Source organism: Bombus flavifrons, chromosome 11 (assembly GCF_040668555.2).
Source record: "Bombus flavifrons isolate JBK064 chromosome 11, iyBomFlav1_principal, whole genome shotgun sequence".
Lineage (NCBI taxonomy): Eukaryota > Metazoa > Arthropoda > Insecta > Hymenoptera > Apidae > Bombus > Bombus flavifrons.
Window position 1 is genome coordinate 5918693 of NC_138452.1, and position 19122 is coordinate 5937814.

The 19122-nt window shown below is 39.2% G+C and overlaps 1 protein-coding gene across 1 annotated transcript in view; it reads left to right on the forward strand.

Moving 5' to 3' along the window:
- LOC138184902 (alkaline phosphatase) overlaps window positions 1-16984 on the forward strand; it is a 243450-nt gene extending 226466 nt beyond the window's left edge. Inside the window, exons 8-9 of the mRNA XM_069123343.1 lie at window positions 5890-6011; window positions 11501-16984. Coding sequence (XP_068979444.1) covers window positions 5890-6011; window positions 11501-11893 — 515 coding nt within the window. The 3' untranslated portion in view covers window positions 11894-16984. The remainder of the gene's footprint in view (window positions 1-5889; window positions 6012-11500) is intronic.
- Window positions 16985-19122: the final 2138 nt, after the last annotated feature.

Consider the following 19122-nt stretch of genomic DNA (forward strand, 5'->3'; position numbering starts at 1 on the left):
CATCCTTATTACTCGCTCGAGGGATCTCGAGATCTACGATTACCGTATTGTGGGACCAACACCGAATTACCTCTATGACGTTTAACGTCCCTATAAACCTAGAACCACGTTTAAATCCACAACCACGGAGTCACGGATCTCATCTCGTATTATTACTTCGCTAAGCGATCTCCAAAATCCACAACTACGTGATCGTGGAGCACGCCCTAAATTATTACTGAGGCGTGAACCAATGAATTTCGCCATCGCAGCTCTGTAGAACCCAATGCAAATCGTATCGTAGAACCTGAAGTTCTAAATCTCGGTCTCCGAACTCGGAATATAAAAAACAGGATGAACTTGGCTGCCTAAGGTTCGAGATCCCTACTTTCTAGACTCGGATCCTGTATCTGCAATTCAAGATGGGATATTATTCCAGTGTTCGCAATTAATGGATACGAAGTATAATGCAGCGTATAAGGTAGATCTCACGAGTTTGTAACCGTGTTTCAAGTTTTCATGATTTCAAACTCATTCGCGAGTGATTGATACCACTGGCAAGTATTTTATTTTCGTTGACTAATAATCGTTATCCCCATCAACTTTTGTGATTGATTTCATGGAACGAATTTCCGATAATCGCCTATGTAAAATGAACGACTGTGCTGAATACTTGTATTTTACCGTCATAAGATTATCTCATAATTTATGGAGAAAAAAACTACTCCAGATTTCCCAGAAATATATTCGATAATCTTACTTTCGATAACTTATCTTAATGTACCTTAATTTTGTTAAAGTGCGTTATTCAATGAGATAATTGATCAAATCGACATACCGCATCATGGATATTATCACGAATACTAACAGTCGAGGTTCGTTAACCTTTGAACGCTTTTATGACCGATGATCAAAGCTGGAGTAGGAGCAATTTTAAATATAGGTTAATGAAATCAGTGACCGCGACGTCTTGTTATTCGCTATTAATCTAATTAATTGTGAACTTGTACGCGATGCGGTATTAACCTGCGTTTCTAGCGTATTTGCTTTGACACACAGGTTCTTTGCACAGGCTTCCGGCTCGATGTCCCCGGTATTCACGGGAAAGTCCGCGAAAGAGAATTTCTAAAGAGTGCAATTTATTTGAAGCTGTCATTTGCGAAGACGAGAGAAAGTCGTAAAAACCGCGTACTCGCTCCTACTTCAGCTTGAAAGCAGCTTTATGACTCTTTGCTTTTCTGTTCTTTTCGATGCCGTTGAATTGACGAGTGTCGCTGTAAATTCACGATCCATCGATTCGTAGGCATCTTCTTCTCCACTCGCTGTTTACCTCGGATCTTCTAATCGTCCGATCTCGTTTCTTGAAAGAAAGAAGTTTGCCGACGACTTGACCCGAATTATCTAGAATACACGTATCGAAAATTGAAATTAGAGCACATGTTCGATAAAAATCTCGTGCTTTGGAAAGAAAAGTTATTTCTAGAAATATCTTGACAGAAAAGAATAAAGATTAAGATGTAAATAGGATTCCAAGTATAATTCGCCGTGATTGAATTTACTTTTCGAACGTTTCATCGATTTCCCATATCACGACGATTGCCTGGCCCGTTCATATGATAAATAATTGCAGGCTCGAGTAGCGACGATTCTTCGAATTCTCATTACCGATTCTTTTGTAAAGTCGCGTAATTCTTTCGAAATGGTAGACGCGAAACGAGTTCTTTTGTTGGGGCAGCAGCAGCTGCGCTTCTATTATCGATCTGTCGTATCGTTATGCGTGTATATGTGCACCACGCGTGTGACTGTAGCTTTCCGGATTGCTCTACCACTCTCTCTCTCTCTCTCTCTCTCTCTCTCTCTCTCTTTCCCACTGTTTCATTTCGTGATGTGTACGATGTTTCAACGTGGTAATTAACATTTATAATAAATGACAGAATGCTGCCGCATAATCGGCTCAACTACATTACATAAAGCATTACGGTGGTGTCGACTACGGGCTGGCACAAACCACGCTATTCAGCGTTGTTCTACCGTGTAACGAAAATAATACCGGACGTTTCTTTAATGCAGAAAAAGCATGCCTGCCAAGGCTATACGTTCTATCGACAACTTCTAAAGCTCTTTACCTATTAATTTCTCACCGCTGATACCGCGCACTCTTATGTGATTTGACAGCTATCGAACGGTAGAACTCTCTGTAAGGATAGAACGTTTTAAATTGATGCGTTGGAAAAAGGGATGAAATTTTAGAATGAAAGTGTCTTTAAACGTTCGAACTACTTTCTAAATTATTCGCCAATTTTTTCTCCGAGTTTAATACTCGAGTTGGAAATATTGGGAATATAGAAATTCTAGAAGTATCCCGTTAAACTTTAAATCGCTAACGTTAAGAGTTAAGCAGTTTCTAAGTGCATGAAGTAAAAATTAATCGTATCGTTCTCCAGAAGCGATGCGTTTAAGCGGAATATGTTAAAGTTGAAAGATACTTTGGTTTCTACTAAACTTTCCGATAATGCTAACTCTAATGCTAAATTTCGCAATTTATACGAGATTTTTTATCGATATATAAAGTTATCTAATGTCAAACGAAATTATCGATCATATTCGCGAAACGCAAGCACCACGATTAACCGAAAGTAGCTACGTCGAGAATTCATTATCGCGAAATGGCAATCTTTTCAATTAATTCCATATAAGGAGAATAAAGCTGCACTGTTCATTCTTGACGGCATTCACGATGAAATTGTATTTTCATTCATGAAAGAATACCTAAATCGGAAGAGACGAGTCCAATCATCCAGGATAGGCTCTTCAATTTACAAGACGTCGACGTTGTGGAAGATACTTCCGTGTACCCTTGAGTTGACGTGGCATCGAGAACGGCGTAGAGGCTCTTAACTCTGAAAACGATTCTACCGTTTAATTTGCTCGACTGCGATTCGAGCTGCAGATTATGAGCTGCGAACGTTTCTACCCTATTTAGACGTGGCTTCAAAACGAGAAACACGGAAACCATTCTTTTCGATGATTCGATTTTCTTTATAAACAAAATGTTTCGTTTATGATTTTAACGACACATTGTGGACGTATTTATTAAACGAAATATTATTTAATTATTCATTAATTAAAAATAATTATTATGTAATAAAAAGCAGCAACGTTTCTTTGTAGTTTGTTTCCTGAATAATTTATATCGTTTAAATATTTATACAATTTTAGCCTTCACCGTTTCATAGCATAAAGCGCCAGGTTGTATTAAAAGGTTCGATAAATTGAAAAATAATTTGTTGAAAATTGTATTATATCGCTAGACGTGATTGATTTTCAATATTTCATTACCGTAGAAAGCGTCGTTGTTTATCAAAATATTTAAATGTAAATAGAGGGCGAGAAAGTTTGATGGTTGTCATCGTTTCATCGGTGTCACGTATACTTTGTAATTGCGATGCATTTTTCTATGTGCGAGAGATATAGATGTGATACAGATATGTACATATAACGACACGGCATTAACACATCAATACCTTTTGTAGTAGGTTGCATTTACAACGATGGAGCGCGAAGTAATGCTTTTTCAATACTCAACGAACGAGCCATTACACGCGGTAGAGAGAAAGGAACATGGAGTTCAAAGAGAAACACCTGAAGCGTTTTAAACTCAATTTTATTTCGACTGAATGGCACGAGTAAACGGACTAATTGCGCATAATTAAATAACAAGCAGCTAAAACTAACCACGGCCCATTTAGCCGGGAAGGATAAAGAAGAAGTCTCGAACAGATTGTTTCGAAGCTTTTTACGCTTTATCCCGTGACCGCATTCCTTTCGAACAATTAGCCTCGAACGGTAGTATTTAAAGGATCGATTAATAAAGATTACCGCGTATGAAACGAACGTGTGCGTAATGTGTGTTATCTACCATAATTCTGATCTGCTTTTCCACCAATCATCCTTTCCATCATATCGAATAAACAATTCTACGCTCAAAATTGGATTATTTTTCTTCCGGAGTCATGTAGAACGAAAGCGGTATAAACGTATCGAATGTTTTATAATGACCGATTTGAATCTGACGGTACGCGTATGAAGAATTGAAAATATCTACTTGAGACTCAAAAAAAAAGCGACGAATATCATTTGTAAAAGATCGGGCCACGAAACAAAACTAAAGTGAATTCCGAAGAGCTACGAGAAACAATACAACCCTTACTCCAAAATGTTAGAATAGCGAAACGTATACCTGAGTAATATTTCTTTTGCATAAATGATTCCTATTAAATACAAAGTGAAAAAAAACTGGCTCTCCGGAAAGATATCACGGTAATTTCGAGAGTACTCTGGGAACAAGTAACAAACGATTGCGAGAATCGGTGATAAAATTTGTATAAATACCCTTGAAATTTGTTCTCTTTACCGAGTACCATTAGCCGGCTAAACCTGTGTTTATAATGCCACATGTATAATGCTTTGTGTGCGGACAGTTGAACGCAGAGGTGGGCGTTGTTCGCACGATCTTTAAAGGAAAGCGGTTAATGCGTTTAATTTACACGGCTATATTTACACGGCGAATAAACGGCAAAATTATACATTGTTAAACGACGGATAGCGTGAAACGGCAATGGTACCATCTATTATTTTTTCCAAGATTCCTGCTCAAGTAGCAGAAAGAGGGCGATGAAGAACACTTTTGAATAAAACATATTCACCAGCGGCTATGGACCTGAAGTCTATTCTTCCGGTTCTCCTGCTCGCTACGTCTTCTTCCTCTCTAACTCCTTGCCTTTCGTATTTTCTTCTTTTTGTCCCGTTTGTTCGAAACTGAACCACTTATTCATGAAACGTCGGTCTCGGTTCTTTCCAACAATTAATGTGTTTTGCGGTGGCCAGGCTAGTTTCGCGAAGATAGCAGTTTAAACAGCCTTTAATTCCTGACGTGATCGCGCCTGCAGAATTCCCGATGGAATTCTTTTCATCGTTCGCCGCGGTTCACGGCGGATGATTAAAGTGTTTGATGCGGAGATCGGCTGTTGTTCAAGAGGATTCGACGCCGGGAACGTTCGGAATGTTTTAACATAGCTTCGACTAAACTCCATGTGGCGTTCTATCGGTGTTCTTCGATCTCTTCCCTTCTCCGCCACTGTGTCGGCTTTGTGCAGAACCATAATACCGTCTCCTTTTGTTCCACGATTTTGTAAAATCAAGAAACATCCTGTTCTTCCACTCATTTCTTGTCTATTGTCATATTACAGCTAACACGGTTATGAATAAATTTCCAGCGAATATTAATAATTACCAACTACATTAAATTAAGTTAACTGACAAACAGGCCCTGGAGAAAGAGCTCGAGCCCAAAGTATTTGCAGAATCTCGCTTTGTGAATTTGCGACTGAAAATGTTTGGGATGTTTTATCGTGTACTTCTACTTGTTTTACAGAGTGCCGTGCTCACGATCCTGGATTAAAATTGTTATCGAGTTTGAAAGAGCTAAGAAGATTAGTAGAAATATTGATCAAAGTAAAACGAAATGAAATTCTATACTTTAACAATAGAAAGTTATCGAAGTTGATACTCATTTACCTTGACGAGTAAGTTCGCATTTTCTATATGCCTGATGGATTTCGGCTAGGTTTGCTTTCAGCATTCATCATTCGTGAAACTAAATTGCAACTATCCATCACTCGGGCAAACAACGTCGTTAAAAGTGATCGAGTTCTCTGGCGCGAATAAAAAGCCAGGATATCTCATTGTTCTCGCTAATCCTTAACTAGGAACGTTGATTTTCCGTGAAATAACGACTTAATGATACCCAACCGGGTACTTCTTTTAATCGGTCGGTGCTCGATGTACAACGCTCGGTTTCTATACGTAGCTTTGATTGATGAGTCGATCGCATGTCCTTTTTTGCTTCAGGTTCTGACAGCAAGGTGTCGGATCTTGATGGACAACCGTATACAACGTTATTGTACAGCAACGGACCTGGGTACACGCAGCCGAGGAATATTTTACGAGAAGCTGGCAAGGATTCCATTCAGGTAAAAACGGCCGGCTCATGTTCTCGCAAAGATATCGCGTCTGTTTATTGGATCGGAAAATGATCGCGCTGAAATATCGAGGGCACGTTTAAAAATCCATCACGCTTTGTCGAGGGGTTCATTCGCGAAATATTCGATGGAACTCTTTCGAACTTCATATATTCCGTCCACCATCGTCCTCGTTCCCACTTTCATCCTCTCATTCACATTTCCGTTTTCCAGACTCAATGGTCACCGACGATCGGTTGGTTTTCCGACCTGATAACTTTTAATCTAACCACGAGTCGGTGATCTCTTTTACTTAAATATTCTTGAAATGTGTATAGTCGGTACGTATTGTAAATTCGAGTCTTTTGTTATCGAAGAGTGATTTAAAGCGAGAAACTTCTCGCGAGTGCAAAGGAACTTACGGAACTTACTTTTGTAGCAGATCTTAATTAAAGATAGAGTAAAAGGACGAAGTTTGAGACAGTCTGAAAAGAAGGTTTTTGTTTATCGCGTTGTAGTACGATATTCATAGGAAAGTACAGCACGGTATAGTACTCTACAGTGAAATATGGTATTGAAAGCTTTATCATGCGTAACGTTCGCGTTGTAAATCAACCAGTAGACGGCTTCAATCCCAGATAATAAATTCTATTTAAAAAAGCAATTCTATTTCGTTCGACGTATTCGTGAAAGCATCCCAGTTTCGCGATATTAAACGCATACCCGACGCTCTCCAGCATCGGCTGTTGGTTTAATTCTTTGGATATGTCACACGGACTAACTAGAATGATCGTTACAAAGCGGAGAAAATTGGAAATATTAAAATCGCGCGAACAGGCCACAGCATCGTTCTATTCTCTCGTAACGTTCGTTAACATTTGCACATCAGCCAGCTGTAAGTTTCGTGTTCGAATTTGCTACTCGTAACGGTGGCTGGGTGTTTCCAGCGTCGATTGATCGAACACGAAAAGAAATGTCACGTAGAGTCGTGCAATTATACGTTAATTAGTGTGGAAACATTCCGTTCTTCAAACGAAAACGTTCTCGAGTTTCCCTTTGCCTGTTTCTGGTTGTGGCAAAAAAAAAAAAAAAAAAAAAAAGAAAAAAGGAAAGAAAATAAATGCGATTCAGTCTTAATAAAATAAATGGTAACCCAGTTTCACAAAAATAAAGCGCGTTTTCATAAGACTTATGCAAAAGAGGAGGAAGAAAAATTGGAACGAGTGGCGAATACATGGCAAGGAGAGGCGGAGAGAAAATGAATAGAACTATAAGAGTTTTACGTTCATTAAAGTGACCGTTCCCTCCGTAATATATTTGTTCTTTTTTTTTCTGAACCACTTTAAATATACGTGAATTTTATTAAAAATACAATGACGACGAACATGTTATTTTATTATTGCTCATTTTGTTTCCAGTTTGCTTGTCTTTCGCAATTGCATAAGCAAAAGCTTCGTTGATATCGTTTGAAATATTTTATAATTAATTGGTCGAAATTAAACCGTTCATTTAGATATATCGCAGGTTATTATCAGAGGAATATCGTCTTTCCGCGTATCATATCATGAACGCGATAAGCAATAATCGTTGCCATCGCAACCGACCCGCAATCGGAATTTGTAGCACGTACTATAAACTTTCTTCCCGTGTCTCGGGATGGAAAATCAATTTTTACGAGTCTCGTCCTTGAGGCTTCTATGACGGGCATGTACGTTGCGTATAGAAGTTGAAAGTGATTGGAAAATTGACTCGCTAAATAACTCTTGCTAACTTGATTATTATACATTATTATGATTATTATACATTATTATATATATATTAAAATACGCAATGTTTTGGATGAATTATCGACCCGATGAAAATTTTAAAATATTCAGAAATGCTGTGTTGTTTTGAATTCAAAAATGCATATTTTACTGTTATTTTACATATTTGTTGTTTATTTACTTTACTCTTATTTTACTTCGAAGCTGCATCGAATTTTGTTTTTCTTCCTGCACTGATTCTATCAACATTTTATACGATTATTTCCTCGTATTTACATTTTAAATTAAATAACGAAAGTTACATATTTTGTTCAAATATGTACGCAGTAATCCTGGCAGAGACAAATGGAAAATTTCACTCCTTTGTCGTTTAATCAAAAAATCCCGAGAGATGTAGGTCATCAATTCAGAAAATCTGTTCCTTCCTTTACATCTCTTTTCTCGTTCGAATCTCTTACGTCCCATTCACATTCACCTTCCACTAAAAATCCACTACGAGCATTTCTATTTACGCCCCCAATTCCTACACGCATAGATACAGCTAACCGTAAAAATCGTTGCAAAAGTAGCGTTACCGCGGGATCGATGAACGAAATCGCTGGTTAAGATCCAATCATCTGCCACTCGAGTATTTCCTTTACGATCTTTTCAACTGAGATAAGAAATCCAATTTTATTCCGGCCCGTTCGTTTCGGCAAGACGAAACGGAATAATCAAATGAGTATTTTTTATTCTTTTAAAGGAGATAATACGTTTAACCGATCGGGTCCGATTGGCTAATTTGGTCGAGCGGCTGTTCCGTGTCACGATAACTCTGTTTACTTCGCGTGGAATATCACTTCCGTTCATCGACGAAGATCGACGGTTTTAGACGATGGAGTGCTTGGAGAATCGTTCGACTCGAATGGTCCGATGATGGATGGCAACTGCATAGCTGTGCGATATTTAAGCTTGCCTCCCGGGCGGACAATAATTCCATGAGATATCGTACTCCGCCGCGCCGCGTAGATTTCGGCCACTATTGCGGAACGATCGTAAGAGAGCTAGTTCTCCCAAGGGATCGCCATCCCGTTTACTTCGATTCGACGCTTTACGACGGCTTTTTAACCTTCTCTTCTCTGACCTATAGCGTCGCAGTGCACTGGTAGCTGGTGGCTCTGTATAATTCAGCGAAGAGTTTCCCGAATCATGGGGCGAGCTGACGTATTCATTTGTTATTTATTCCACTATCGTAAAACCCGGAAGATTTATTTTTTAAACGTACAGGAGCTTAATTTTTCGGCGGACGATTTGATTTTCTCACTCTCTTGTTACCAATTTAAACAATACTTTGGCAATCAGCGACTGGTATTTTACGCTTGTAACGATGTTGGAAAATACAATATTTGTCAAAAAAACGAAAGATATACCGATGAAGTGGATTTTTAAATAACGCTACATGTACAATTGGCAAATATATTTTGCCTAGTGTTGCGCATACGAGCTATCCTATTGGTGTCGTACTTTTAATTAAATACTGTATTTGACCGGTGCCTGAATTTATTGGCAAATTCGGTTCATGAAACGCTAAAGCCGATGAATTTACTTGTTTATACGGTTCTTCATTATAAACGATCGATTCTGAATAAATAATCCAACAAATTAGATAACTTATTAATCAATTAATCAATGATAATTATCCGATTCGATTCTAGAATTGGCACTACAGATATGAAAAATTGACTTTCGATCGATTTTCTCTTTTCTGTTACTTTTCTCCTGTACGTATCGCGTTACGCTGTCTAAATAATGTTTACTGTAATACATCATAACCCAACGATAATGCTGTCGGTAAATTGCACGTTTCCGTCTTGTAATCCTTGACTCATCGCTGGATGCGGCGGTCAGTAGAAACCAATGACACGGATAATAAAGCAAAGCTGTTACACGAGAAATTTCGTGAGCAACGGGAGCAAAATAGGTCGAGGTGTTCGAGTTCCTTCGGTTCGATCCCTTCCGGAACGCCAGAAGCTTCGGGAAAATCTTAGGGAATTCTTAGACAAGAACCTTCTACGAGAGTAACGTCGTCCACACGGGTAACCTGTCATAAATTACGCAAGTGTTCCGTGCAAAGAACTATAGGAGGAAATGGACTTAAAACGATTCCAGCGGTCTCGATGCATTCGTCTTGAACAGCTCTGTAGAATTCGAGATATTATTGGAATAAATGGAGAAGTTTCAACCTGAGTCAAAGAAAAATTACCTATAATTCTATGATTAGTATCTGATAAATCAATGAAATAACGAAGTAAAACTGTAGCTTACACGAGTGCCATAAAAACAACACGGTTAAGAAATTACCAGGGAGAACGAAGAATTTCCAAACTGGTTCTTTAATTTCTTAAAACACATAAAAACATCGTTACACAGTGTAAATACTTGTTCCAACTTTTTCCAAGACAAAGCTCCGTATCATCGTGTCTAGATGATCTTTACGAGCGGGCAAGATCTCCCTTTATACGATCCATCTTTACCGCAAGATTCTCCGCAGCTTACACGAGAAAGAACACGGAACATTAATCCGTCCCACGCGTTCCCCTACGGTCAAATCACCCTTCTTACCCCTTACTCACATCCACGCTGTATATCTACTCGATAGCAAAGTTCCAACTCCATAAAAGGCGAACTAAGTAGCGTTTCGTGATCGCCCGCGGATCCTTCGATGGACGATCGGAAGAAAACTGTGTCGACGTATCTTTACTTTCTACGAAAGTTTCGCGCGTGCCGATTTCAATTCCCGACGAGACGTAATGCTGCCGGGCCTTTCCAGCTCGATGAAAGTTTTATACGCCGTATGCTCGATAGAAGTACCAGCTAGCGGCGTTGCTCGTTTTCTACACGGGCGAAGATTTCCACCCGTCGCGCACCACGTTCTAGGATGCACCCTTTCATTCGATCGCGGGGGTTGAACGTGTTAAAGGGGTTCGTCGACCATTTCGACCGTATTCGCGAAAGTACCCTCGTGAAGCACATTTTTTTCTTCTTTTCCTTTTGCCTTCCTTTTACCTACATTTCTTTCGTTTCTCTTGGGGGTTGTAAACAAGGAGGAACCAGAGGGCGGGACGGATCGAAGAAGCATAGCCTGAAGCTTCGGAAACGTCGTAATGTCGGTTTCTATCGGTGTTGCGGAGAATATCAGTTGCTCGTGCATCATAATTACAAGCTTGAAATTGTAGGCTTGGTTTCGGTAACGAGGCCGCCGGCTGGAATTTCGTTCACGCCGGGAAATCGCGGTACCGGCTCGAAATTTATGGCGTGATTTATCGCCGCTGTTCCGCGATTATCCTTTCGACGCGGATTACGAACGGGTTCATCTCAGCAATAAGGAATCGACACTCACGTCGTATGTGGTACCTCAATTGCATGCGAAATTTTCCGACTATGCGATTTTATACTGAAGCGCCTGATATTCAAGTCAATAAGTAAGAAATATTACGGTGTATAAATAAATTTGCTATCGACATAAATTATTTCGCTTGGCAAATGGCCATTAAAATGAAAAAGGGCAGCCCTGTAAGTTGTAAAATTTCACGACTATTAGTCGAGGCAAATAAATCATTGCATTTCTTAAATTTACAAATACCCACATTTTGTGTGAAAAAATTCTTACTGCAAAGCGCATATATAAATATATACGTAATTAACGCAGAAGCTGATCCATGCAATTAACGCTGGAACGTTGGTTTTGGATTGCAGACGGCTGGAGTACCGCGTGCCTGGGCGACACACGGCGGCGAGGACGTGCCAGTGTTCGCCATCGGTCCTCTAGCGAATGTCTTGTTCTCCGGTAGCGTCGACCAGAGCTATATACCTCATGCGATCTCGTACGCCTCCTGTCTGGGTCACCACGCGAGCCGCTGCTCCCGAGATTCCATATCCAGCAACGACACAATGAGCGCCCCGATAAGCTGTCCCTCGGCGGAGCCGAACAGCGCCGCGATATCCAGCGATGTGATGAATGACCAGGCCAGAAATCCACCCACGAAATCCGGCGCGTCTCTCGAACCGGCTGGCTTCCATTCGCTAACCAGTGTTCTGCTGCCCCTTATCCTTGCCATTCCACCATGCCTGCTCGAGGGAACGAGTTAATGCCCGTTAGAGCCTCTTCCGGTGAATAGTTCTCAGTTACGTTCGACCTGAACCACCCCAAGGAAGCTTTCGGATAATCTGTCAGGATGAAGACAACAGGTGATCTTAATGACCTCTCGAGCTCGTCTCGTATTTCGGGATTAAAAAGTTCGAACATCGAAAAACCATTCGAGCGGAAGGAACAGCAAAAGAAGATTCTTCTGGTTTGGGTTTTGAATCGTAACTCGATCGAATCAACCGGATGAGGGTAAACCGAAGGTCTATTAATTCTTTCCTTCGTCTTGGTGGGAATGATCGCGGAAGCCGCGTATAAAACGAGAGAATAAGTGGCTTGTGAAGGAGGATACGGAAAACGAGTACCAGGGACTATGTATATTCGAATTTCCGAGCGCACGGATACGAGCGAATAATTTATCAACTTGGCTCTCGATACGTCGAGCCCTCGATCGAGTGTAACGCCTATTCTCCGGTGGAAGCTGTTCACAAAATCCAGGGTATAGATTAAACGGATGGCTAATGTACGACGAGGGGCTGTCTCTTATCTTGTACTGGTTGTTACGTCACCTCGAGGGGAACGGGATTAATCCCAGCCCCGGGAGTCTGCTTCTTCCTAGAAACAGCCTTCCATAAAACGTGTATACCCATGTGGATCGAAGGGGGCCTTCGGTTAATCAGCGTCAAGAGTCAATAGACGATCTCGCATACTACGCGATCCTGAAGACGTTCCAAAACGGTCGAACGATCGACTGGAAGATTATGGGCCAACCGTTCGAGTAGCGGGCGTGTCACACGTTTCACGTCGAGCGTTTTGCAAACGGGGACACACGATGGAACGTGGAGTGGTAATTTGTCGTGGAGCGGAGGTGTGTCCAAAAGGTTTTCAGACTCTATGGAACGACGTGCGAAAGCTTTCCGCCTATCTCTCCCTCTCTCTCTCTCTCTCTCTCTCTCTATCTGTCTCTCTCTCTCCTTCTCTCTCTTTCTCTCTACCTCCCTTCCTCTCCCTGTCGCGGTTCTGCTCACTTCGGCGAACAGTTAATGACGGTTCTTGCCTAATTTCGCAAAGAATTTAGTGCTACCCGGTGAGAGGGTGGGAATCCAAAGCAGTTCAGAGGACAATTTGCGACGATAATGACTATCCCAAGGCAGCTCGGTGAACTTCGCCGACTTTCAAAGCTTTCACAGAATCTAAATGGGGTTTACAAGTGCTACGTGACGAGGATACTTCATCCGAGATCGGCGAAGAGTTCCCCGATAGACTCGACTCGGTTCGATTAAAGGGGTGTCAAGCGTGTAGATCCGGACGCGATCGCCGAATGAAAGTGTCGAGGAAGTTGCTCGAAATTCGTGAAAGTAATTCTTACAAGAGTGATGTTACGTTACGTTGCGTTACGATGTTTTTTCTCGGTTTGAAAAGTGGTTTTGAAGTGTGGTGTGTTATAAGGTAAGAGGTTGTCCGGTTAGAGGTACATTGAATATTATTCATATATATATAAACTTACAGATATCGCAAAAGATACATCGATCGGTTGGTCGTGCCAATCGTTTCATTGAATATTTTCGTTCTATGAAAATTTTAGTTTGTCGATTTTAATTCTGTAACGATGAAAATGAAAAGAATGGAGGGTCGATAAAATGGATATTTCCATGGGGAAATACATTCTTTTTTCTTTTTTGACTATTTTTATTTTTTAGTTCCATCGAAGTTGAAAATACAATCCATCTCAATTGGTCGAACAATTTGCACGAGTGGGAATAGATTGTAAATTTGTCTGATAGAATGAAATTATATAATCAACAACATTTCAAGATAATTCTACTAATATCGTGTTTCGAAAGTACTTGATACGTAGAAACGTGTCCAATTAGTTTGTTCAATTTGTTGAAATTGTTCCACAGTTATACGTTACGTAAAAGTCGAAAGATCGATTTAACTATCTTTGATCGAATAAATTGACTTTCCAGATAAATTTTTGGGAAAACATACATTATAACAGTAAAGTTATGCCGCAAACAGATGAAATGCAAATAATATCGGAACTGTTATAACGGGCCCCCTCATTAGCATTTGAATGGAAATTTTGAGATTCGAAAACGAGCGACAGTCGCTGGGACTCTCAAGAAAAGCGCGTTTAATTCAAATGTATGATAATTCGCTCTGTGATATCGAGTTTAATAGCAATCTCTCGTCATCTGGAATTTTCAGGAAACATTAAAACTTCGTCTCTTTTTTTTTTGATCGAATTTCGATCAAAGCAGTGATTAGATCGATCGTGTTCTCCATAGAAATGCAAAAAACCAGAAGGATTGAGGGGAAAATAATCGCGATCGATCAGATCTGACACAAACGACCATTTGCAAAATCAGATTCACTTTGATCCTGGATTACTATCCACGTCGAAAAGAAGATTCTCGAGGCATTGAACCATCGAGATTTCAAAATGAAGTCCTTTAATACACAGTCGTCATTCGAATTTAGGTAGGACAATGCGTCGTTATTATGAACTGCAAATTTTAATTTCAAATATCTGAAATGATTTTAATATTTTAAACGATCAAAGAGATACACAGTAATTTGATTTTGCATAAATTCGAAATATATCAGACGTTCTCACGCGACGATCTCAATTTTTCTTTACTTTTATTATACTTTTACATCTATATCAGTACCTGGTGTTCGATCTATAATCAGCATATCAGAGAGATTTATTTGAATATGATGTTTTTCCATAAGCTCTGTATCATTGCGAAATAAAATCACCGAGATTGTGCGCAGACCGAATCGTAGATTTTTCAAAAATAAGATCATCGTGTTTCTACATTGCGAATCACTCTGTTGAAAATTTCATAATGTATAAAGCGCGGGAGTCGATATTTTCGTCGCGCGTGTTCATTCAAACGTTCTATTTTCAACGACTGCAGAGATCAGCTACAAATTCTTCGATACACGTACTCCTCGGAAATTTCATTTCGACTTTGGATATTTTCAACTTTGTTGTCAGCTTTCCATTAGACCTGGTATCAGAATCGTTACCGTTGGCAAGAAACAAGTTTATCTAAGCGTAAATTGTTGCTTGCGAGAGAAGAACGTTAGAACAAGGGAAATTCGTTTTCAAGATATCGCGAAGGGTAAGGTATTTCGTAGAGGCGAAGCTCGTCTCGTTTAATTCGTCGTAAAAGAATTTCTCGTGCGATGATGAAATACATGAATAATACTTTAAACGCAAATGATACTTTAAGATAACGCTATAAAACCAAATATATATGTCGTTAGGAGGACGATTGTTGGATCGAATCGAAACGCTCATAAGCGTTTCTTCTTTATTTTTTATTATATTTGGAAATACAATTTCTGTTATTCTGTATTTTAATTGCCCAGCTTCAAATACTTTGTTTTAACCCTCTATAATTGGATTCTGTTTGCTTATGTGAAAAACGAATTAAAATTGATTACATTTTCTTATTTTTATTTCCAAATTACAAACGAATAATTGGTACGAATAAATTATTTCGTACAATTTCAATTTTCAAGTCAAAGTGCAATCCTCATTACGGAGGATTAATTTTGCAAGAAATTGTTCGCTCTGAACTTCTGACATATCGCTAGCGCTTCTACCTCTATTCATTTGCCTTGTTAACGTTTGTCCTTCCTTGTACGTAGATTCCACGAATCATGTTTTTGCATGCTTACATGGCACAAGTGCAACGTGCATGGACGAAACTAATCAATTTTCAATTAGTAACACTGCAGTCGCGATAAAAAGTCGAGTGAACGTTTCTTTGTGACGTGTATGTATTAGATACATATACGAAGACATCTGGTAACCAGACGACGTAAATTGCTGTTACAAACTTTCTCCAGCTGAATTACTCGCGAATGCATTTATTATTATTATCGTTATCTAATTAGAGATTATCGTTAAACCCGATTGAGAGTTATTATTGCCTGGAGATTCTTATTAATATTATCGCAAATTTCAAAATTATATTCGTTGCCTATTATTATACGAGACTATATGATAAAATCGCTATAATTTATAAAATACTCGGTGAAATAAAGATTTTCTTTTTAGAGGATTCTTTGTTGTCTTTAGGTCGTTATCGCAAAACGAAGTTTTTGGTCGAAAAACTAGGGTAGAGTTTATGCAAACGTCAAACGCTAAGATTTATGCACAGCTGCACCAGCAGACAATGATGAAACAATAGACAGGCATTCAGGGAAAAACAAACTTGGTCGTGAAGTTTCGAGAAAGATTTCACGAAGTTAACAACGAAGCTTTAAGCAGGGGGAAAAAAAGGAGATTTGTCGAGCGTAACTGTGAACTTTGAAAAACGACTGTTTCAGCTCGCTACCGAACTTTTGAAGAGGGGCCAAACTCCTTCATCCAGTGCTTTTTTGCTTTGACATCCTCTTAAAAATTGTCGTTCTCCGTGTTTCTTCGTTCATAATAAGCGTCGTTGGTGTCATCCTAACGCCCAAGCTAATCCTTTTTCTGTTCATATATCAACATTGTATATAAGCGGTGTATCTGCAGACGTGAAAACTGAAAGAATAAAAAGCATACGGTCTATCGATTCAGCTGTGGCATTAGTCTCGATAGTCACATACGATGTAACGTAAAGCATACGGTATTTGTATTGTTGTTTATCCCAATATGGTATTATTTATAAATATCACTACGTTCGAACGCTTATCGATATTCTATACTTTATTAAATTCAATATTTAGAAAATCGTGAGTCTAAATAACGTTTCAATAATTCTGTACGAGTTTATATTTCCTGTACTTTAAAGAGAATGTTGTACGAGAACGGTGTGTTACGTATGTAACCCAGAAATACAAAAATGGAAAGTAAGAAGATAATGTAGGATTTTCTACGGGACGAAATAAGCTCGAGCTTTGAACTTTAACGTAGATCATCGAATACTTTTTCCTCTTTCTGTAGAGTCTACATCGTCATAGCCATGTATTTCCATGACAAAAGAGGAGCAAACCAACGTTATTGTTAAAAGATGGATATTAGAAACTAGAATTAAAAGACAATATCATAGAATTTGAAAAATCAAACACTAACAAATACATATAAAATCGAAGAGATTTTAAATAATCAACATCCAGGTTAAAAACCCGAAATGAACCAAAATTGAATTAGAAAACTGAATACATTCGTTGTAATAAATCTCGGAATTAGAAAGTTGGTTGACGTTAGAGGAAATGGGAAGAGCAAATATTCTTTCTTCTTAAACTCACGTACACGGCGAAATATCACTAAGTACGCAGCTCAGCATCCAAACACGACGTAAATTTTGCACATTCGCCAAACATACATGTGTTCGCAGGTTATCCTTCTTTAAACATGACTAACCAAACTCTAACAACAAGCGAACAGTTAGCCAATTTCGACAAACAATAGTTAGAAAACTATCAGCGTAGTATACACATGGATCACCGATACGGGTTAACAATCGAGAACGATGGAGAATGTTTATTCGTGCAAAATAATTCGAAAATCGAGAACACCGAGCATTCGTTTCAGTAGCTTTTTAAAAGTCTTTCGATCTTTATTCACTATAGGTACAACCCTATAGTCGACAGGGGCGGAATTCACTGATGAAACTCATCCGTTACCACGAGGTATCAAGGGAATTGCAGGCGAACAGCCAGCCTAGAGCTCCTTTTACCCTTCGAACCTCTATATCGTTCGTTATCCGAGTGGAAGATAACGTTTTCAACTATCTTTCGTCGTGGAAATACCTTATGCTGCATCGATGTATAAACCATTCGAGCGAAGAAAAATCCCTATGGTGATTCTACGTTTGCAATGACACGAGTGTAGGATGAAAAAGGAGAAGGCTTAAGTACAAGTATGGCATTCGCTGTTGGATTGAAACTCTGAAAACTGAGAACTTCTTTTGATAACTCATCTCCTGTAACTCTTTCCATTGCTACGTTTCGTTTGCACGCGTCGTTTAGCAGCTTTCCTATTGACATCTTGAAGATGTTCCTTTTAAACGCTCTTTTCATGCGATTCTCTTTTATTTTTAATTTTCGGCTGTGTCGTAGGATTGAACGATAAATTATTGGATACTTATCGAATCGAGAACGAACGCCTTTCTGAAAAATTGGTCGCTAAACGTATTTGAGAAATTTTATTTTCGAGGAAAATAAGAATGCGTCGGGGAAACTGATCGATAAATTTACTCCAAGGACTTTTCTGTCGAAAATACAGAATTTGGATAGACTAGGCGTAGAAAATATTAAAACGGAATATTAGTTTGCAATTGGGGTGGAACTATTCCAGCGATATAGAAGGAAGTTCTAAAAAATCTCATCAAAAGAAAACGTATTACGTTTTTCCTATGCTGTCGCTAAAAGCAACCATGTGGAACCAATACCTTTAAAGCGATAAAAAACGCTCAAACGAAAGGACCGTTCGGCAGCTCCGCGCAGATCCACGCAATTTGTCGCACGATCTTCGCAGCGGCCACACGCTATAAAAGCGTTCCTTTCAGCACAAGAGTGAACCAGCGTGCACTAGTTCGGAAAGACAACGAATATTCTTGCGTTTCTTCTGTGATCGTCCAAAGACAACGCGCGATCAGGATACAGATACTTTGCAAGTATCGCCGGGTTCTTTTGTTACGATCTGTTTTACAGCCACCATGTTCTTACGATCTGCTCATTGATTCGATAAGAGGACGGTATTGAACGCTAATAAAAGTATGTAATAAACGTATCCCTCTTCTTCTTGTTGGAGAACGCGCCGTAAATATAGCGCAAACAATTTTTGTGATCGATGTAAAACGATCGTGTGTATCTTAAACCGTATGGGATCTTAAACAGATGTCGCTTGCGAAAGGTAATGAAATTTTGGTGACTCGTCGATCCATTGAGTTATAACGATAACAGATAACCGCAACTTATATTTGTTCTTTCGATCGAATACATGAGACGTATTTTAAGACTATCTGGGAAGGTTTAAAAAAACTCTTTCTGTCTTAGAAGCCTTCTTGAAAGAGGTTAAATATCTCTGTGATGAATTCTTCTGTCTCCGTGACACATGCTCGTACAAATATCATGCCGATAGCAAGGACCAAATGAATTTAAACGATTCGAATAATTTTTTGTTCAACAAAGATCGGCAAAAAATGGATTTTTGTGGCCTAACTCGGAAATTGATCTGGTCCGGTAAACGTGAAATAGAAAAAACTCGGAAATTAATCTGGTC